We start from the raw sequence: 22,323 nt of genomic DNA, 5'->3' as shown, positions 1-22,323 counted from the left end.
CTTAAAGATGCAATGCACAGTATTACGCATAACAATGACTGTGTAGTTACTATTCTGGCTGATGGGACACTTGCTATTTTTAAAAGGACTACTACTAGGAACTGGAATCTGGACAGCCCAAAAATTGTTGACTTAGGGGGGGCCACAGCAATCAATCCGCTGTTCAGCAGTGGATGTGTGGTGTGGTTATAGAAATAGAATAAATGTTGTGGATCCAAAAAAATGACAAAATCAAAATATGGCCTGAAGCAACACCTCGACCTGAAAGTCGTGTAAGGCACATAGCTGCAGCGATGGAGTGTATTCTTCCTGTCTCTATCACAAAACTGTCCAACCTTTACAAGAACTGGAATTAAGCACAATTATCTGCACTGCCCGTATTCTCCACCGACTGTGGTAGATCGGCTCACTCGGCTGCTCATAGACACAAGAATGCTTTCTTTTTAAATTCTTCACTGGTTTATTGAAGTACAGCATAAACCAGGGCAGGGTTAGCAACATAAACACTGCCTTTCTGACCTAACAGGAAAACAAAACAAAACAAATGGCACAGTGTGTGTTGCTGCGGGGATTTGCCCACACAGAAAGCAAACATAAAAAAATGGTCCAACTTTTCTTATCCTCACATACAGCTCTGGAGCTCCCACCTCCATGCACACCCAACAAAGAATGAGCCAAACGGCTGTGTGTTTATCCTCTGGACTCCACCCTGTGGTGGAGATATGGTGAACAGCCTCCCACCCACTCTTCAGCTGTTCACTAAACCTAGCCCTTAACATGGCTGATTAACCCCTCTCAGCACTTAATGTGCTGGAGTATTTTCTTAGGTTCATATCACTGAAGCTAATGAAGCTATTAATAATTATGGTAATCATAATTGACCAAAACGGGAAAGGTTTATTCTGATTTCATGTCAGATATTGAGAAAAACATGCATATGTGTCTTTATATATAGTGTATGTAAACTTCTGGTTTCAATATAAACCAGAGGAAGCAAGTTTGCAAATCACATGTACAGACATGTGTGTGAACGTTTACTAGCTTAGGGCATACAGGGGAACTGTGATAGTGTGTTCCTTGCACACTGTCATGATTTGGCAGTTTGCAGTCACACAGAGTGAAAAAGAATGCTTAATGGACAAGACAACACTTTTAACCCCATGTGCATGGCCAGACTAAGGGGGCTGTTTATTTCAATTAATTAATTGACAAGCAATAGTGAAGAGAGAATATATAGAGTCTCCCTCCTTCTCTCCTTTCTTTAAAGGGACCTCTGTATTTTTATTAGGTCACATACCCGCCTCTGGCTGCCATCAAATTGACTTTGACTTTGTAAGATACAAGCATGCCCATCACCTCTCTGTCCATTCCAGGGCGCATACTGTGAGAAAACAAAAAACAAATAGCAAAATATAATTTACTTACATTTTTTAAAGTGAGATGACTATGTTCACAGTAATTATTATGAATAAGAAAGTTACAAAGTAGAAAATGCACTTAATCTGTATTAAATTAGACATCAATAAACAAAAAATGGATATCACAGGTATTTAATTGCAAATTTACATTGTTGATGATGCCAAGTTAGTGTCTCCATGCTTTAGCTTGCCATCCAGTGCCAGGCCACGCTTCTCTCGGTTATCGGCCAGTAACGGAGTCACTGAATATGTTTGTGAGAATGTTGAATTTGCTGCTACAGTATCACTAGAGAGAAAAAGTAGGAAAAAATTCTTGTCATATTTAAAAAATAGAAAGATTATACACTATATGGGCAATGGTATTGAATTCTGGTTTTTCATTCAGTCCCATTGTGTATAAAATCGGACAGTGCGTGTGCTGGGGGGATTCATAAGTCTGCAGTCACAAAGAGTGTTAGCATTAATATCAGCACAATATGGCCATGCCATCAGCACAATTTGCCATGCTTCAATAGCCCATGGAGGCTATTGAAGCATGGCAAAAGTAGAAAAAAAAGTTTTAAAAAATATGAAAAAAATAAAAAAAATATAAAAGTTTAAATCACCCCCCTTTCGCCCTATTCAAAATAAACCAATAAAAAAATCAAACATACACATATTTGGTATCGCCGCGTTCAGAATCGCCCAATCTATCAATAAAAAAAGGATTAACCTGATCGCTAAACAGCGTAGCGAGAAAAAATTCCAAACGCCAGAATTACGTTTTTTTGGTCGCCACGACATTGCATTAAAATGCAATAACGGGCGATCAAAAGAATGTATCTGCACAAAAAATGGTATCATTAAAAATGTCAGCTCAGCGAGCAAAAAATAAGCCTTCACCCAACCCAAGATCCCAAAAAATGGAAACTCTACGGGTATTGGAGAATGGCGCAATTTTTTTTTCTTTTTTTAGCAAAGTTTGGAATTCTTTTTCACAACTTACATAAAAAATAACCTAGACATGTTTGGAGTCTATGAACTCGTAATGACCTGGAGAATCATAATGGCAGGTCAGTTTTGGCATTTAGTGAACCTAGCAAAAAAGCCAAACAAATAACAAGTGTGGGATTGCACTTTTTTTGCAATTTCACCGCACTTGGAATTTTTTTCCTGTTTTCTAGTACACAACATGGTAAAACCAATGGAATCTCGTCCCGCAAAAAATATTGACGGAAAAATAAAAAAGTTATGGCTCTGGGAAGGAGGGGAACAAAAAACGAAAACGCAAAACCGAAAAAAAAGCTCCAGGGTTAAGGGGTTAATGCCTACGGATTTAGAATGGAATATAATAAAAGCTCTTGTATGTAGGTGTCTCCATGAATCAGAATTGTTTTTTAGCTATTCTTCACAAGCATGCTCGAATTGAGATCTGGAGAATTTGGAGGCCATTTTGAACTTTTTATCAAGTGCCACAAACCATTATTATTAGTGATGAGTGAACGTTCTTGGATAAGGTGCTAACCGAGTGACTTTGGAGTGCTTGTAAAATGTGTTCGAGTCCCGGCTCCTGCATGTCTCGTGACTGTTAGACAGCCACAACACGTGCAAGGATTGCATGACACCCATAGTGTGAATGCAGCCCTTAAATGTAATTATCTTGGGCACAGCCGAAAGCTGAGCCACAATTTTTAATGGTTACAAACAGTTCTTCATTGTGTTTCCAGTGTAATTTAAGCTGAAGGAGGAGGTATTTTATGTACTCACTTCATTTCGTCACTTAAAACAATCTTTGTGTACTTGTCCAGTGAATACAACACCACATCTGTCTCCTGCTCCACTAGAGAGATAGCAAAAAACAAATGCTCATTAACTTTACTGCATTTACAATATACAAAAATTCTGGATGAGTGGAAATAGTGGCAGGTGAATGTAGATGTATCAATGAAAGGAGAAGGATAGTTTATGGAGTGCTGATGATGATGAAGGTTGGAAAATTGCATGCTGAATTAATGGACTGATACACTTCTATTTTCTACATAGGAAGCTGTCACAGAATCCATTGAGCGATAGCATGACAAGAATTGTTTATTCTTCAACTAATCAACGGACATCTACCTATACAGTGGCTTGTAAAATTTTGGGCACCCCTGGTCAAACTTTCTTTTATTGTGAACAGTTAAGTAAGTTGAAGATGAAATGATCTCTAACAGGCCTAACGTTAAAGATGACACATTCCCTTTGTATTTTAGGCAAAATATATATATATAGTCATTTTTTATTTTTTTTTTTCATTTTAAAAATTACTAAAAGAAAATGTATTAATGCAAAAGTTTGAGTACCCTTAGAGATTTGTGTGTTCAGATAACTGCTATCTGCTCTGGAGTTATGGTGTTCTCCTCTTTACACTGCCAGAGGCGATATCAGCTGATCTATAGGGGTCACAGGTGTTGGACTCCCACCAATTTCACACTGATGACCTGTCCTACAGATAGGTCATCGATATGCATGTCTTGGACTATATCTTTAAATATAATTTATTTCAAGGGATGCTATACAATGCTTACCTCCCATCCTGGTAATAACAGGTGATATGACAGTGCATTCCCCCTTCCCCCCATGAACAGCACATCTTTACCGTATCTTGATATAGGGAAGAACAATTTTAGGGCATCTCACAGAATGTATTCATGTTGCTTATTTTTTCCAAAATTTACCAAGTCAGAGTAAACACACACACACGCTTTTGCCATGATTTTCACAAATTGATGGCAAAAATCAAGGCAGAAAAAATATAGCACAATTGCATCCTGTGAGCGTATACTTAAAGTTTATGCATGTATCTAAAAAAATATACAGTCCATACAGAATGGCTTAGGAACTAAATGGACAGTGAGAGTATAATGTTATGTGTATGCACTCTCTTTGTTAAGGGGTTGCCAGGACTTTAACATTGATGGCTTATCCGTAGGATAGGTTATCATGATTGGTCGATGGGGTACATCCCCGCCGATCAGCTGTTCCCAGTGTTGGCGGCAGTCGGAACTGCTCAGTTGAGGAGCTATATAGCTCCTTTGATGGAATAGCGGCACAGCTGGTGCTGCACGTCCGCCCCCTATTGATTTGAATATGTGGCAGATGTACAGTACCCAGTCGCGGCCAGTTGACAGATCTGTGCTGTGCAGCTCTGCTACTGAGCAGTTCCAGATGACATCGGGAACAGCTGATTGATGGGAATGGCGGGTGTCACACCCCCATCGATCAGACATTGATGACCTATGCTAAGGATAGGCCATAAATGTTAAAAAACCAGACAAACACTTTAAAGTGAACTTAGAACTTTCAATATCAGGGCAATGTGTTATAAACAAAAAGGGGTTCAGCAGACTGAAACATAGCTTTATTTGAAAAGATTTAGTATAACTTTTTTAATTTTTTTCTCCTGCTAAGCCTAGGAGTCAAGTGGTTGGTCTCACTCTCATAGGTGTGCATGCAGAGATAGCTTTTAATCTTTGGTAAGACTGAAAAAAAGAATAGACAGCACCTCCAAAACTGCTGTGTGGCGGCCATTGTTGCTGTGGTTTTGTGCTGGTGGGGCGGCACGATCTGGAGTCATGGGGACTCTGTCTTGCAGCACAGGAGCTGTGAAGCACCAGGCCATTCTCCCTGCCGGTGAATTGTTGCTGTGGCATGGTCGGCGCACAACTCCGCTGCATTAGGGCGATAGGGACCCACTGAGAGGTTTGCCGTGACGTGGCAGTGGGCTTCATACTAAGAACCTCATGACATAAGATCATTGTATGATTTTTGGAGGTGCTGTCCATTCTCGTTTTCAGCACATTGATAAGACAACCCACTGTAATCTTAAGCCTGGCATGAGCAAGAATTTTTATCAATACCTTACAAGAATCTTTTCCGACAAAAGTATATATGCATTTTCTCCATAACACTCCGGCAGATCAAACTACATATTGCACGTAACAGGTCCCGTCAAATGGCAATTAGTTGTTTGTTTGTTTTTAAAGACCAGTCCTTTAAAATTGTGTTTGACTTACACTGTACTTTATAAATACCTGTGATCTTAATCTTTTTCACAATTTTGTTGGTTGAATTGTTGATTTTCACAGTGATTTTGAGTGGGTCACCATGATAATACATCTACAAGGTTAAAAAGGAGATATAAATATAATTGCAAACTAAATGGGTCTTTGGCCCAGGAGATAAACTTGCGTTTTCATGTTCGTTTTGTTGGTATTTTATAGTTAACCAATCGATCAGATAAAAAAAGTTGATTTTCCATGATGATTTCTTTCATGTGAAAATGATCATTAATACATAGCTACAGAGGTCTGTTATACATGTGTAGAAGTTTACGTAATTAGTGCTCTCTGATTATCACTTTGGATCTTAATATACATTGATAAATGATTATCATGATAAAACCTACGTTCTACGATTTTACATCAGGACACAATAAAAAAAAAATCATCTAGTCTTTGTCTTTGTTAACACAATAGCAATCTTCCCAGGAGTGGATGTCTTTTCAAATTTTCCCTAAGGTCAGATTGTGTGATACTCTTAGAAATTGCAAACAAAAAACAAGAGCTACAACTCAGGCCTCAATTAGCATGTTCAAGTTCATGATACTACAAATAAAAAAGACTGGACAAGAATGGCAATGGCTTGTTTGGCAGCTTTGCCAGCCAGGAAGGAGACTCTTTTTTTTTTCTAAAAATAACATGGTAAAGTGTGCAAAGCTGCATATGAAGAAACCACAATATTTCTGGAACAATGTCCTTTATACAAGCAAGAACAAAATGGAAATGTTTGTCCAAAATGCTGTGTGCCATGTTTAGCAAACCCCAAACACAACATATCAGCAAAAAAAGCATCATACCAACTGTCAAGCATGGTGGTGGAACAGTAATGATTTGGACTTGTTTTGTAGAGGACTTAGGCACCATGAACTCCTCTGCTTACCAAAGTATTCTAAAATGAAATGTAAGGCCATCTGCTCAAAAGCTAATGCTTTTAAGAAATAAGGTCATTTAATAGGACAATGATCCCAAGCACACCAGCAAATTTACCGTACATCAGAATGGCTGGAAAAGACAATAAGGAGTTGCAATGGTCCAGTCAGAGTCCAAACATCAATCCATTTGAAATGCTGTGGTGGGACCTTGAGAGAGCTTGTGCACAAATAAATAACCACAAACTCCCAATGAGCTTAAGTAACATTGTAAAAAATAGTGGGCCAGTATGACATTTTTAAGAAGCAGTAAATTGCAAAATTCCTTGTATTTACTAGCACTATACAACAATACTCAATTATAGGGATGCATCGCATGTATGATAATTGCGTAGTGCTCTGTATTATCAGTAATGTCATACTGACAGACTGGACGTACAGATGAATTGGCTACAGACAGATGAGTAGTACTACCATCTCTTGCCGTTTCAGCCCTCTCATCCCTTTACATTTGTACATGTATGGGGAAAAGCCCAAATAGATCAGGGAGACCTCTTCTGTGATGTGTCTGTCACTTTTGCTGGGTCCATCCACGGTTCATTATTTTACATATACTTTGACCCTGCTGTGTTCCATGCTTCTATAAGGTATAGTGTACGTTAAAGAAGTCCTCCTCCCATCAAAGTTTTTATCCTCTAAATATATTTTGCAGTCATCATATTATACAGCCCTGTGAACTTACATTTGCTCATTTTGCCTTTCTACCCAGATAATGCTTCTCTTTTACATTAGATCTATAACATCACGTGAATAAAAACTGACTAGCTGGATCCTTCTAAGCTCTATGTAGAAACAGGAGGTCAATTTTCCCTGCATGAGTCATCACTAAAAATGTCCCTGGTAGAGAGAAGAGGGAGCAGCTGTGTCAGAAATTGAAGAGGGGAATGATTTTTTCAGGGACACATGACTTCCTGTTTCTACATAGAGCAGAGAACAGAAGAATTTTCTGGGTAGAAGGGAAAAATTTGCAATTGTGAGTACACAGTGCTGTATAATATGACGATTGCAATTATATTAAGAGGATAAAAACTTTGATAGGAGTATTTCTTTAATAATTAATTCACATATTCCCATGTAACAACTCACAGTTTTGAATATATTTCTATTTTGCCGTAGTCATGCCATTTTGTTTATTTGTCAAATAAAGTAATATGTTGTGATTTTTTTTATTGTTTCCGAGATAAGCATGAATTTATTTCCTATATTGATGTATGAATGCTAAAATATGAAGATATGCACAAGTCATAAAATTAATGAGAGATGTTACCTCCTTATCTAATGAGGCCTCCAGTTGCAGTGGTTTGTCTGATAACATGAACTGACGGGTGACTTCTGCTTTTGCGCCTGGTCCTCTGGCGTCTGAGGCATACTGGACTTTCCTAATAATAAGACGTACTATATTCCTAGTGGTGAAAGAATGAGATTAAAACTAAAATTGATATTGATTAAACGGGACTCCAAGTAGCAAGCTTAATACACCATAGACATCCTACGCCATGATAAAAGCATCACTATGAACCTCTTTATTCCCCGACCTAGGATACAAGTGATCAATAAATAGCAGTCTCCTCCAACACTTCAAAGACATACTGATAGGGAATTTAGGTTGTGAGCCCCAATGGGTTCATTGATAATAATGTCTGTGACGTCTGCGCTTAGGCATTAATGGTGCTATAAAAGTAAGTAAAGAAATGCAGTATGTGCTGATTTACTTCTTTCCACCTATTGCGGCTATAGTTAAGGGTGTTAGGCAGATATTCTTTGATTGGGTATTCCAAACATGGACAATAATAATATTTCTACAAGGTCTCATATAGACTCCTTGGCAAGGCAGTTACAGTCCTTATCCTTGGAGGTCGTGGCTACCACACAACAACAGCAACTGACACTCTCCACCATTGCTGGGGTTCAGCCCTTCCTCCTGAACCTAAGGTAAAATTGCCGAATTGCTTCGACAGAGAACAAACTAAGTTTTCAATTTTTCCTTCATGATGGAAGCTGTATTTTTGCCTCCAGACTGTTTCCTCCAGAGAAGAAAGTCAGCTAGTGGGTATTGTTATGTCCTTGCCCCGTGGAGATCCTTAGGCTTGGGCATTCTCTTTGCCTGAGGATTCTCCAATGTTTTCTTCTGTAAATGTTTTTCTACGCTTATACTTATTTATGACTATCCAGATAGGGTCACGGTTTCTTAGTTCATAAATCGCAGGTTGGTTCAGGGTAATCGTAAAGTGGAGGATTTCTGCTCTTAATTTAGATGTTTGGCAGTGGAGACATCCCGGAATGACCCGGCTCTCCACAGTCAGTTTTGCCAGGGTCTTTCTAGCCAGATTAGAGACATGATTGTTTACAGCCCTTCACGATGTCTCTGGAGGAGGCAATATCACTTGTTGTCCGTTTAGACAGATGTCTGAGGGATACAGACACATTTGAAACTGTGCCAGTTACTTTTTCCTCCTCTTTGGAAGACATGGGCAAACCTGTGAAAATTGGTGCTTGCCGAGGTCCAAAAAAGGGATCTGAACTCGGACCACCTGCTCGTTTTTGTTTGTACTGTGATCATTCTGGCCTTTCAGGGAGCCAGGTCCGAGTGGTCATCTTTAGTTTTACCTTCAGGGGTTTTCCAGGTCGCGCTGAAGCCGGCAGGGCATGATTTACCAGATACTTTAGACCATACAGGAACTGGGTGGGGTTTGTGCAGTTTTATCATAGTTAGTTCCTTTTAACCCATGTTTACTACCACTTGTGTATAACACTCATCTTGCTACCTGCAAGTTTACATTGAGGCCGTTCAGGACTTCAGGAGTTCACAATATGAGCATGCCTGCTAACTCCTGATCATGGCCTCCTCTCTTCAGTCCTATTAATTTATATAGAATAACTCCTGGTTGTAGGTAACAGCCCAGGGGCAACACATCTAAAGTATTTCTCATCCAAGCCAGCTGTAGCGCTGTCGGTCCAGATCTAATTATTCTGCTTTACTACCCCAATCACGTTCTGAGATGTAACAATGCTGATGGCCTGAAGTGTCAATCAAGAAAGAGTGCCCACACAAAAGGAATACATAAGATGGAGGATGATACACAACCCGTTAGGTTATGTAAAATTAACTCATTACGCCAAAGTTCTTACTTTTTGTCGGCTTTCTCCTCTGCATTTTCTCCACAGAAACCTCTCACCTCAAAATCCACTCCACATGGCTGCAAGACAACAAAGGATAACAGGAAAAATGCTGAGAAAAAGGACCACAAGAGGATTTGCAAATGTTACATTTCTCTACCACTGTAAGAATTTTACAACATAATTATCAATTAATAGTTTGACAATAACTGAATATCAGATTATTTTTCCAATCTCTGGAAATCCGTTCCACTATCTGTGGAAGACATTGCTCTATACAGACTCAATATGTTATAAATAATCTTGTCCCAGTTTTCCTATCCAGAAGTGTACCATTCTAAAATATAGATATTGTTATATTTATAAGGAAATGTGCACAAACATTGTAATATTTATTACAGAAAGGCGCTACATAATGTAATATAATGCAACTCTATGGCAAGAAAACATGGAAAAGTAAAAAAATGCAATGATTCCCAAGTGATGTTATCAGAAATTAGTGAAGAACATTTCCATAAATGATACATGTGAGCATTCTCTGCTTACTTTCCCAGAATCTTCAGGTCCGGGTTGCAGTGTCACAGAACATGGCAAGTTCTTGGCCATCTAAAATCAAGAAAGTAAAAATATAATAATGTAAAATAAATAATAAAATAATGTAAAATAAAATGTGTAAATACAATCATAAGTAACTTAACTAAATAATCTTATTTAGTGACGTTACTCACAGTAAAGCTGAAAGGAAAGGCATTGTTCCCCAGCTTTGCATGCAGTTTCTCCTGTAATGGTGTTAGTGGCTTCTTGTTCTCTGGTAGTGGGGGGTACACTTGGCAGGCCAATACATACAGGTCCTTTCTGAAGCTCAAGCCAATGAGCTCCATGTCATCCCGACCATAGCGGAAAGCACAGGTCAGTACCACAAACACTAAATAAATGACAGAATGAGGAATTATAAATATGTCATGGTTAGTGAAAGGTAATTATCAGCCAAACTAACATGGTATGTCATATCTGTGAAAAAAAATGCAGCCATAGTCATTTTGATATTTAACAATATGACTGAGACCGGTACTACATTCACGGCACTGGTCTGCAAATTTAGAGAAAAAGTTGGAACATTTTCCTCTGAAAATTAAACGGCATTAGTGATGAGTGAGTATGCTCGTTACTCGGGTTTTCTGAGCATGCTCGGGTGGTTATGGATTATGTTTGAGTCGCCGCAGCTGCATGATTTGTGGCTGCTAGACAGCCTGAATACATGTGGGGGTTGCCTGTTTGTTAGAGAATCCCCACATGTTTTCAGGCTGTCTAGCAGCCACAAATTATGCAGCTGCGGCGACTCAAACATAATCTCCGAGCACGCCATAAATACTCAGAGACCACCCGAGCATGCTCAGAAAACCCGAGTAACGAGCACACTCGCTCATCACTAAACGGTATTGTCACATAAGATATAACTGCATAAGTGACCTTAAATCTTGTAGTATGTGTTTTACTATACACAATGTAAATAATGGTATCGTGTCATGGACAAACCAGCTGGAACCTTTAGTTTACCTTTCTTGTCTTTTTGAAGTTCGGGATCAATTAAAATTACCCCATCTGCAAGAGGATGAAAATCGTGAGGTTTAATTGACATTCTATAGATTCTATGTTTAGTAATCCCATTAGGATTGTATAATGACTGACCTACAGGCTCTACAGTCTCCACATGATCCACATAGTCACGCTTTGCAAGATACATCGACAACTAGAAGAGGAGAGAAGCGGTCAGTTTGGTTATTGTTTGCTATTATCCTATATTTTTTGTGTACATTGAAAACCTGATTTTATCTTTATTTTAGACTGTATTCTTACCTTTCCATCAGCGCTGGTTTTCTTGAAAACTCTGCAAAGAAATGTAATAATTCTCAGTAAACGTGAAAAGGAAATGTAGCTATAAATGAATTGTCTGCTTCTAAAACTAGAACAGGCAAACTTAGTGTCTTTAAAATGGGTAGGGGTTAAATTTAATAAAATCAAGAATACGGAAGAATCTTCCATAAATTTCAATTTATTCTGTATTCATTGATTCATTCATTGCATCGTCTGGTGGGTCAATAATTGACTAAAGATAAAACTACAATATTCAGTGTAACTACGGCGCTATGATTATATACTTACTTTGAGCCGTCTGCCATATTGATTCAGACCTGTGATAGACAGATGAAGAAGAAGAACTTAAACAATGAGGACAATGCATGATTTACAACCACCAGGGCCATACACCTGTATACAGGTAATTGAAATCCTGTATAAATATCTAGCCAAAAATCATTTAATCATAAAATGTTGGCCTCGTAAAACTGATTAACTGTTGGTCAACAAAAGTGGAAATTTTGGTTAATAATGACCTATTTTAAGTGTATAAATAAGATTGCTGATTTATAGACGGGCTTATTCCAAATGGTCTGGTCTAGGCAGCAGATCTAAAGTACAACCGTTTGTCATCACAGGGTCAACATAAGTCACATACAGAGTTACAACTGGTGGCACGTGGGAGCATGTGGTGTGACTGCCGTGAAAAAAGCAAGTTCGTATGGTGCTGTGGCCTTCTAGAAGATGACAATCAGGCATGAGTCTTCATCTGCACAAACTTTGCCCAACCATAAAGAACAGAAAGTCATACCACATCTGGTGGTACGTGTCAAAGTAACATCTACAGGAATGCCAGGACTCAAGGTTTCCCAGCAAAACATGTTCCAGAAAATGACTGTTCCTTTGGCCTGCCTTTTTCCCATAGTTCATCCTGGTGCTCTTCTCCATATAAGCAACTCACAGGCACTGTAAAATCAAACAGGGTATCCACATCTTTTGGAATTTTATGGAGTATTCTTTGGATATGACATGGATTTCTGAGATATGTAATCAATTTCCAGGATTTGCTCTTCATGAAATAAATAGGGTGTATGTGTTAAAAAGAAATTGCTGATCTCTACTGTACTTGGGAGTCTCTGTCTTAATATCTGTCCCATCTTGCAGAGCAGAGTCTGACCTATTTTGAAGCACTCCAAGTCGTTACGTCCGTCTACATACATGCAGAAAGATGCATTTTTTGCCAACAACTCCTAATATACCTTCCTCTATGTCAGTGCCTCAGTGCTATCCCTACATCAGCGTCAACCTCTGCCTAAGCCAACGCTGATGTGGGGCTCCCCATTCTCTTGAATGGAAGTTAGTACACTTATTTTCCTGGAAATAGGAATGCTATAAATGTTCGGTGGCAACTCTGTTTTCAACATGAACCAGACACTAGTAAAGGGGCAACCAGCAAATATAAGGGGATCAAAAAGTCTCAAATTTAAGGATGGTAATCGTTCCCCCGTACAAACCAGTCACATTCGATAAATTACAATACCAGCACGGGACTCACACTTCTGAGCACTGGGCTCTTAATTTTCTGCGCCATCTGGATGGACATTTGACCGCTGTAGGCAATCCCTGACAATAACAGATCTCACGACAGGCAATTCCAATCCCAATACAGGGATCCCACTCCAAATTACTGTATAATAGCATGAGCAAAAATCCATTGTCCCAGCTTTCAAAATGAAAAAAAAAAAATCTTGATCTTTAAAATCAACAGAACAACCAGCATAACATGTGCATACTTCAAAGCCCCAAACTTCAGGGCTACAGGGGTCACATATTCATACAGACAGAATATTGAGTCTATAGACTGGCAAGATGAAAGAAGTCTGCTATGTTACAAGATTTAGGAGATTGATTTTTGTGAACAAAAGAAAAAACTCGGTAACGACTTAAATATAAGGATACAAAAAGAGCAGAATACGGATTGTAAGTCACAGCAAACACTGGCAGTGACTACAATATTATGGGATTGCAAAAGAAAGGAGAAATACACTGTACAGTAGAGGGCAATATTATACTGATTTTGTGTAACCAGACGCCACTGGAGGACACTTGTAGAAATAATTAATCTGCACTAGATCTTCACCAAGTCACCCTAGAGAAATCAACAGAAATAATAAACTAAAAGTAAGTAACAATTTACTGCCAAGTTAAAAAAACTGTCACAAATTTAGCAGCATGATGGAATCCACAGTAGCAATGTGACAGATGGAGAGGCTGGTCACAGAGGCTGGTCACAGAGGATGGTCACAGAGGATGGTCAAAGAGGCTGGTCACAGAGGCTGGTCAAAGAAGCTGGTCACAGAGGATGGTCACAGAGGATGGTCACAGAGGCTGGTCAAAGAGGCTGGTCACAGAGGCTGGTCACAGAGGATGGTCACAGAGGATGGTCAAAGAGGCTGGTCACAGAGGCTGGTCAAAGAGGCTGGTCACAGAGGCTGGTCACAGAGGATGGTCACAGAGGATGGTCACAGAGAATGGTCAAAGAGGCTGGTCACAGAGGCTGGTCACAGAGGATGGTCACAGAGGCTTGTCAAAGAGGCTGGTCACAGAGGATCGTCACAGAGGCTGGTCACAGAGGATGGTCAAAGAGGCTGGTCACAGAGGCTGGTCACAGAGGATGGTCAAAGAGGCTGGTCACAGAGGCTGGTCACAGAGGATGGTCACAGATACTGGTCACAGAGGATGGTCACAGAGGCTGGTCACAGAGGATGGTCAAAGAGGCTGGTCACAGAGGATGGTCACAGAGGATGGTCAAAGAGGCTGGTCACAGAGGATGGTCACAGAGGATGGTCACAGAGGATGGTCAAAGAGGCTGGTCACAGAGGCTGGTCACAGAGGATGGTCACAGAGGATGGTCAAACAGGCTGGTCACAGAGGATGGTCAAAGAGGCTGGTCACAGAGGATGGTCACAGAGGATAGTCACAGAGGATGGTCAAAGAGGCTGGTCACAGAGGCTGGTCACAGAGGATGGTCAGACAGGCTGGTCACAGGATGTGCCCCACACTGCAGCCACAGTAATAACAGTTACCGTATGTGAAATGTAATAAAGGTTGTTGTATATATCATTGGACAAACAGTATTAATAAAAATAAATATTTTATGCCAATGTGATTACCAGGAAGTATGAGAGGAGAAAAGAATATTAAAGGGGTTGCCCGGTCTATATAAATAAGTCTGCAGTTACTCTGAGTCTTAAGAATTATGAATCCCCCCAGAGCACGCACTGTGCACTGCAGGGATTCGCCAGATTATGACCTGGGACTGGAGGGTATGTATGTGTAGAAGAGAGGACCGGGCTATAAATTATGCTGAAATGTCGGGTCAGGAACTGCTGTGGCCGAGCCTCCTGCTGTTAGAGGGAAGGAGATTGCAGACGGAGCGGGCCCGTAACCTGGGTGAAGGGGGCGTAGCCAGGAGGGGTGGATTAGAAGGAGTTGCGTGGGAACTGAGAGGGTCTTCACGCCAGAGCACTAAGCAGGTGCAGACTGTAGTCGGAGCGAGCAAAGTTAGAGGCCGCAGAGCACAGATCCAGGATGGCCGCAGTAAGGACTCACAAGTATCCGCGGGCATGCAAAGAGACGCGCGCCAGGCAGAGTATATCAGTGCCGACGTCCAGGTACCGGTGGCTAGTGCAAGGAGAGACACGTACCGAGCAGAGGATTGTAGTGAGAACATCCAGGTGACGGCGGCTGCTCAGAGGCACACGCGCCAAGTGGGATCCTCCTGCGGAGAGATTCACTCGTTTGCTCCACAGTTAGATGGACTAGGGGCTCAGTGGGCAAAACCGGTGACTGCCCGCTGCTGCCAGAAGCGAGACCGTGTGTTGGGCAAGGACGCCTGAAGACGCTGAATCGGCCTCTGCCAATATTCCATTGCCTGTCAGATCTCCAGAGAGCAATGGACAGCGGAACTACGATAGGTTGAACCTGACAAAAGGACTGCTAAGTTACATAGCCGTTATACTGTTTAGCCGTTATACTGTTTAGCCTGCATCCCTTTTCCCCTGTTATCTCCTTCGAGGAGTTTATTTTTGTCGAATAATTAAATAACAGTTAACCCCTGCTCTGCGCCTCCCTGTCACTGCATCCAAGTGCCTGTGTGTTACATATGAGTTATACAGTGGGTACGAAAAGTATTCAGACCCCTTTACATTTTTGACTCTTTGTTTCATTGCAGCCATTTGGTAAATTCAAAAAAGTTCATTTTTTTTCTCATTAATGTACACTCTACACCCCATCTTGACTAAAAATAAACAGAAATGTAGAAATTTTTGCAAATTTACTAAAAAAGAAAAACTGAAATATCACATGGCCATAAGTATTCAGACCCTTTGCTCAAGTATTGAGTAGAAGCACCCTTGTGAGCTTTTTGCTGGACAGCCATTTTCAGGTCTCTCCAGAGATTCTCAATTGGGTTTAGGTCAGGGCTCCGGCTGGGCCAGTCAAGAATGGTCACAGAGTTGTTCTGAAGCCACACCTTTGTTATTTTAACTGTGTGCTTAGAGTCATTGTCTTGTTGGAAGTCGCCAAGTCTGAGGTCCAGAGCACTCTGGAAGAGGTTTTCATCCAGGATATCTCTGTAATTGGCCGCATTCATGTTTCCTTCAATGACAACCAGTCGCACTGTCCCTACAGCTGAAAAAGAAGCACATCAAGGTCATGGAGTGGCCTAGCCTGTCTCCAGACCTTAATCCCATAGAAAACTTATGGAGGTAGCTGAAGCTCCGAGTTGCCAAGCGACAGCCTCAAAATCTTAATGATTTAGAGATGATCTGCAAAGAGGAGTGGACCAAAATTCCTCCTGACATGTGCGCAAACCTCATCATCAACTACAAAAAAGTCTGACTGCTGTGCTTGCCAACAAGGTTTTTGCCACCAAGTATTAAGTCTTGTTTGCCAGAGGGATCAAATACTTATTTCTCAGTGCAAAATGCAAATACATTTATATAATTTATACAATGTGATTTTCTGGATTTTAGTTTTGATATTCTATCTCTCAATGTTAAAATTAACCTACCCTTAAAATTATAGACTGTTCATGTCTTTGTCAGTGGGCAAACTTACAAAATTAGCAAGGGATCAAATACTTACAGTATTATTTTCACTGTAGAACTGAAACATTAATATTATCATGATCTACTGGATTGTTTGAATACATTTCTTCTGTTTATCATATCCTATCTGAGTGCCAAGTTTTACATCTATCTAAACTTCTAAAATCGTTCCATCACATGGCTTTTTGGTTTTACAAAATTGATGGATTATCCTTTGAAATGGCCATCAAAATTTCGATTGGTTTTGGAGAGGTCTGACTAACATTAAGCCTGTTGATCAAATTTTTGAAAAATGTAAATGAAATGTAAAGAATGAAAATGAAATGGCATTATCAGATCAGCGTGTGTGCAGAGACTTGGACTACCACCAATCTAATTTGGATGACCCATTCTAAGAAAGGCCATTGGTTTCAAAGGACTGGAAAACCCTTTAACTTTGCCTCATTCTAGATTTGCTTACCCCAAAAAAATAATAAGATGCATTCATGAATCAAATGTTCACATTTGCTTTTTCATTGCAATAGCTGCATACAAAGGCATTTTAGATATTTGGATTAGTGTTCATCATAAATGATTGGCGAGGTAAAACAAAATTGAATGACTAATGGCTGTTTTAAAAACTGTAGATCCATTGGTGATTCCCAGGAAAATCATATTGGATTCTTCTTAGAAATATTGCAAGGTCCATATTTCTATTACTATTGTTATTATTATTAAAATTCAATAATAAATATTTTTCTTCATTATGGGATGAGTGATGTGTTACACTCAACCTTCAAAGAGAACAAATTCTACTTTACCAGAGAGAGGATTACACGATTAGGAATTTGGACTTTTAAGTGCAAGAAGTTGATATGAAGGAAACTTCACTGCTTCAAAATATCGTTACCAAAACTTTCTCAATCTTGGATGATAAGCAAAGTACAGAACTTGTGGCAAAAGTGGCAGAAAGTTGAGTCTAGTATGAATCATCGATGTAGTCTTTATTTTATGTATTCTGCGCTTTATGTAGGTCTTGTTTTTGAGTGATTATGGTAGGTGTGAATGACTGTGTGTCACTAGTTTTTTGTGTAAGAAGATTTTGAGTGAGCGGTTGAACATGCTATATTTGATGAATTTGGAAATATGTTGTCAGGGTCCATCAGATCAAGATACTGTGTCTGGATCAAAAATGGATCAAAAAGTAGTTTTACACCTTAGGGCCTAATTCTACTTTCAAAACTACATTTTTGTTAATATGAAAACTTTAGAAATCCATGGCGCATCGTAAGCCTGTCCAAATGTAAAATGTTCATGCTCTGAATACACTGTTAGAAAAACTTATTCACCCAGGCACGATGTCATTGCAATCAAGGTAGTTATTTGTTCTTATCTTGCAGCCAGCAGGCAAGGCATTTGTCATAAGCATCGTCTAACTTTTTTTTACATCACCTCTTTATACTCTTGGAACACAATAGAGTCACTCAGACATACTTGTCTATTTCTTATTGGTTAATATCTATTTGCGTCATTAACTTCTTGGAATGTTAGTTACCATACAAAAGAAATGTGAAGAGATGACGCTGTCTTGAACTGTCTCCCTCAAATGTGCCTGCTTATCTAACCATGTTCTGTATCAATCCAAGGCCGCAGTCACATTCTATCTCTACAAATCTGTACAAATCTACAAACATTCTTTTGCCGCTTCCATGAGAACAACTCTTGGGAATACATTTGCTATAACTTTTCTTGATTTTCCTAACAATATTGATATAGAATTGCCTAAATGATAATCAAAACAAGGCATAAAATAGGAACCAAAACAACACGTACATACTTTTCAGCCAAATTTGTGTTCTGCCAACCACTATGTTCCATGATTTTCCCCATGAGCATGCATTCCCTATAAGCCGTAGTGCAGTAGGTGGATAAGCTCTTGACTGACACTTATCACTTCCCTTCAGGGCAGCAAAGGTCCACGAATTATAATGTCCGGCATGTTTAATCCTTGCCTCCTTCAGATAGTCTCCCACGTAAATAGATTTTCAGAAGATCCTGCTGATTTTTAGCTGGAATCACTCTCGCACCCTTTGCAATATATTATCGTTAGTTTTTTATTATATCAACCATTGTTCACAATTGAAAAAAACAGATAGTGACAAAACTGATGAAAACTAAGACTTTGAACAACGGATCGAAGCATGTTATGTATATAAGAACCAAACTAGAATTGTAAAGTACACATTTTGCAGTCAAACAACCAGATGTTTAGGAATATATGGTCAAAACCAGTAGAGTTCCACACTCATTTACAAGCAGCTTCATGAAATTCTGATGATGTTTTGCTGTCTGTCTGCATATAGATCTGTATGCCCTGTCAGCACATGTATATTGACATGGAGCCTTAGCACTAAATTGCTCTCATTTATGGAAAATACATCCTCATAAACTGCAATGTCTGGCGCTACCAAAGCAACAATTGTGATCTCCCTCTATTGTAGAACCATTGTGTAATGTTACTGCATAGCCATAGACTTAAAAGAGAGAAGTTATAGAATTTATCCAACAAGTACAGTACATGCGCAATTTCATTCAGGAAACGCTCTATTAACAAAGGTTACTGAGATCCCAAATGTGATACAAAAATTCACTTCACAGAAAACATACATAAATACAGGAGAAGTTGCTGTAGACAAAATCTTTACAACTCTTACTTCTTCCTTGCGTCATTTCTTATTCTTTAGTCATTATTGGCTGGCCCATGTAACACTACAATTCTCTCAGAATCAGACGACTACAAGTAGCCATGATTTCTACTTCATTAAAAATAATTGTCAAGGATATAAACAGGAAGGATTTGTTCAAAGACTGTTCGAAGGATTAAAGAATACTATAAAACTTTCCTAATTCAATTTCTTTACAGCCTATTATCTCATTACGAGGGATGTACAGTGTACAGTATAGCACAGAGTATGTATTGTATACACTGCTTTTTTGTATTCTTTCAGGTTCCAGATCTAAAGTAAATGTGACATAGGCTAGTACTTTAGAGAGCATAGGTAAAATGTAATTATCTTGGTACAAAAATAAAAAAATACAATCCTAAGATCATTAAGAACACTAGAGAGGGACAAAAAAGAACACCACTGAGGGGGCAGGTGCGCTCACCTCGTAGTGTTGTGTGAAGGCACAACACCTCTTTAAGAGTGAGTATCTGCTGCCCTGTAGCTGGAGGAGATACCTACTAGATGTGTATTTACCAGAAAGGAGAGAATTAAACTGGAAATGAGGCGTCTCGGAGCTTCAGACGGGACCGCTGCTTTTCTCAAGGTTAAAAAAAAAACTGACGTGATTCTCACCATTCTGGTAAGCGATCATTAGGAGCCATTATTTATGACTCTTAACATAAGTGAAAGCTGTACAGTTCAATGTGGGATGGGAAAGTATTGATTTGTTTAAACTTTTTAAGAATTTAACAAATGGCAAGGATGAAAAATGTTATTATCAAGTTTAGTTATTCACTTAAAACACAACTAACCAACTAAGGGTATGTGTCCACGTTCAGGATTGCATCAGGCTTTGGTCAGGATTTTACGCAGGTAAAATCTGCACCAAATGTCACTGGCAGGTCACCTGCGTTGTTCCTGCGTTGTTTCAGCACTGTAAGGACATGCTGCGTTCTGAAAAGACGCGCCACATGTCCATGTATGCTTCTTTTATTGCGTAGTGGAGACAGGATTTCATGAAATCCCCTCCACTATGCTGTAACATCTGGAGGCTGCGTTTCCTGAAGGTGGAAACATACCCTTACACAACTGAAAATCTCTATATATTGGACTTAGTAAGGATGAAATATATTGAAAAAGAAAAGTATACTCAGAACAGCTGAAAGGAAAAGTCCAACCAGCATCAATAAAGATGGATGACATCCCTCAAATAAGTGTATCTCCAGACAAAGAGAAAGCTTTCATGGAAAATAGCCCCTTCTCTACATCCCAGAGTTCTCAAGTGTCCATAAGTTCCATAACAAAAAAATCTTGAATTCTAAGTATTTTTTTTCCGGTGTCCACAAAAAAAATAAAAGTGAAAAAAAAAATCTTGAATTCTATGCATTTTTTTCCGGTGTCCATAAAAAAATTTGATTTTTTTTTTTATTATTATTATGTTACTATCATCATTTTACCGTTTACAGTAAAGGTGGCTAAAGTGATTAGATCTGTATATTGAGATGGAGACATGTAACAATATTTAATGATTCTTTATGGCATCCATTGTGTCTGCAAAAAATGTCAGAAGTCCATAATTTTTGATATGTTGTCCAGAAAATAAAAAGGTTTGGAGCCACCATATAAGAAAGTGTGTATAATGAATACTGTTCACTCCCTATTTACGGATATTTACATCTATTCCTTTAGTCCAGTGCATCATCTACAGAGTAGAAATTATTTAACAATTCTAATGAACGCATGCAAACTTATAACTGATAACCCCGACCTTAAGTAAATGCTATGTAGACATTTATGGGTCATTTTTAATGAAAATTGCTATAGAATATGCTCTCCTTACCTGAAATTGGATTGGTAGTGTGTTATGTAGCTTACAGGATATTATCTGTTATTGACATCCTACCTGCCTTCTCTTTATATACTTCAGATGCACAATCTCTAAGAATGGGAGGGGTAATCTGAATCCTATTAGCGGACGAATCCCGCGAAGCAGTAGTAAGTCGTAACAGTAATGTATAAATAAATTTGTGAAGAAGCTTAAGCTTCAGGGGATTACAAGATGAGGGGGAGAAATACTACTTAACCTTTTGGTCTAGAGTTGAACATATTGGAATCAGCTATCAAGAGTTATATAGTCACTTAAGCAGTGATGTGGAGGTTAGTGCACGTAGAACAGCACACCATCCATCTGCAAATCCCAACATGTGACAAAAGGTTGAGACTTGGGGCATTTCCATTTAGTCTATTAGGCGGAGCATTATAGATGCATCCCGGGTATGCATTTTAAAATTTTCCTTATTTTTACATAGATTACTATGTACAGTAATCTAAACACACTATCAGTATTATAATTAAAGGTCTAATGAAACTGATAGTGAGAAGGCCCAAAGGTGGGGAGATTTTTTGGATCAGGGTAAGGATTACTGCTCTAACTGTAAAGAACCCTTTCCTATTTGGCTGCTGGAATTGCCTTTCTTCCACCCGTAATGAGTGCCCCCTGGGCCTTAGTATGGTCTTTGGAAGTAATAAGTTGTATAGTACGGCCATTTTTCCAAAGTATTACAGGAGATGATTTTCAGCTTGACAACACCAAGACCACGTGTTGTTCATGCTATAAGCATCCTGGCCTAAATGTGCTACCAGTGCCTGCAGCGTTTCCAGACTTGTCTCCAATAGTGCTCAATGGGTGGTAGTTGCAAAGGGAGCTGCCAGCAGCGGATTTTGATTTATATGCCCAAGCGCATTCAGTATGGAAGAACATTCCTCTGACAGCCATTAGTAACCTTATTTTTAACAGCCAAACTGTGTAAGTACGGGGATTTCTGCACATGGTGCTCATACTCTATATCGAATAAATCAAAATGTTTTGAAAGTTGTCCAAAAAGAAAAGAAAAAAAGTAGTTAGCACTCACCAAGCCCATTGCTGTGAAAGTCTTTATTAGGACATGGACAGGGAGAACATGATGTCTAAAGGATGACAGCTGTTTCGTGCTACATGCGCTTCCACAGATCCCCACAGATAGGGGATCTGTGGAAGCGCATGTAGCGCGAAACAGCTGTCATCCTTTAGACATCATGTTCTCCCTGTCCATGTCCTAATAAAGACT

General features: G+C 39.3%; 1 protein-coding gene across 1 annotated transcript in view; it reads right to left on the bottom strand.

Annotated features, from left to right (window-relative positions):
• Positions 1–21,106, bottom strand: part of ARR3 (arrestin 3) — a 29,341-nt gene extending 8,235 nt beyond the window's left edge. Inside the window, exons 1-13 of the mRNA XM_077284953.1 lie at positions 21,057–21,106; positions 11,707–11,735; positions 11,401–11,431; positions 11,233–11,293; positions 11,101–11,145; positions 10,272–10,468; positions 10,090–10,149; positions 9,556–9,623; positions 7,694–7,829; positions 5,471–5,555; positions 3,165–3,237; positions 1,567–1,704; positions 1,298–1,381 (exon numbers count right to left, since the gene is read on the bottom strand). Coding sequence (XP_077141068.1) covers positions 1,298–1,381; positions 1,567–1,704; positions 3,165–3,237; positions 5,471–5,555; positions 7,694–7,829; positions 9,556–9,623; positions 10,090–10,149; positions 10,272–10,468; positions 11,101–11,145; positions 11,233–11,293; positions 11,401–11,431; positions 11,707–11,723 — 995 coding nt within the window. The 5' untranslated portion in view covers positions 11,724–11,735; positions 21,057–21,106. The remainder of the gene's footprint in view (positions 1–1,297; positions 1,382–1,566; positions 1,705–3,164; positions 3,238–5,470; positions 5,556–7,693; positions 7,830–9,555; positions 9,624–10,089; positions 10,150–10,271; positions 10,469–11,100; positions 11,146–11,232; positions 11,294–11,400; positions 11,432–11,706; positions 11,736–21,056) is intronic.
• Between the last annotated feature and the right edge of the window lie 1,217 nt (positions 21,107–22,323).

Source organism: Ranitomeya variabilis, chromosome 2, assembly GCF_051348905.1.
Source record: "Ranitomeya variabilis isolate aRanVar5 chromosome 2, aRanVar5.hap1, whole genome shotgun sequence".
In the NCBI taxonomy this organism is placed as follows: domain Eukaryota; kingdom Metazoa; phylum Chordata; class Amphibia; order Anura; family Dendrobatidae; genus Ranitomeya; species Ranitomeya variabilis.
Note: the sequence above shows the minus strand (reverse complement) of the source record. Positions and strands in the feature narration are given on the sequence as shown.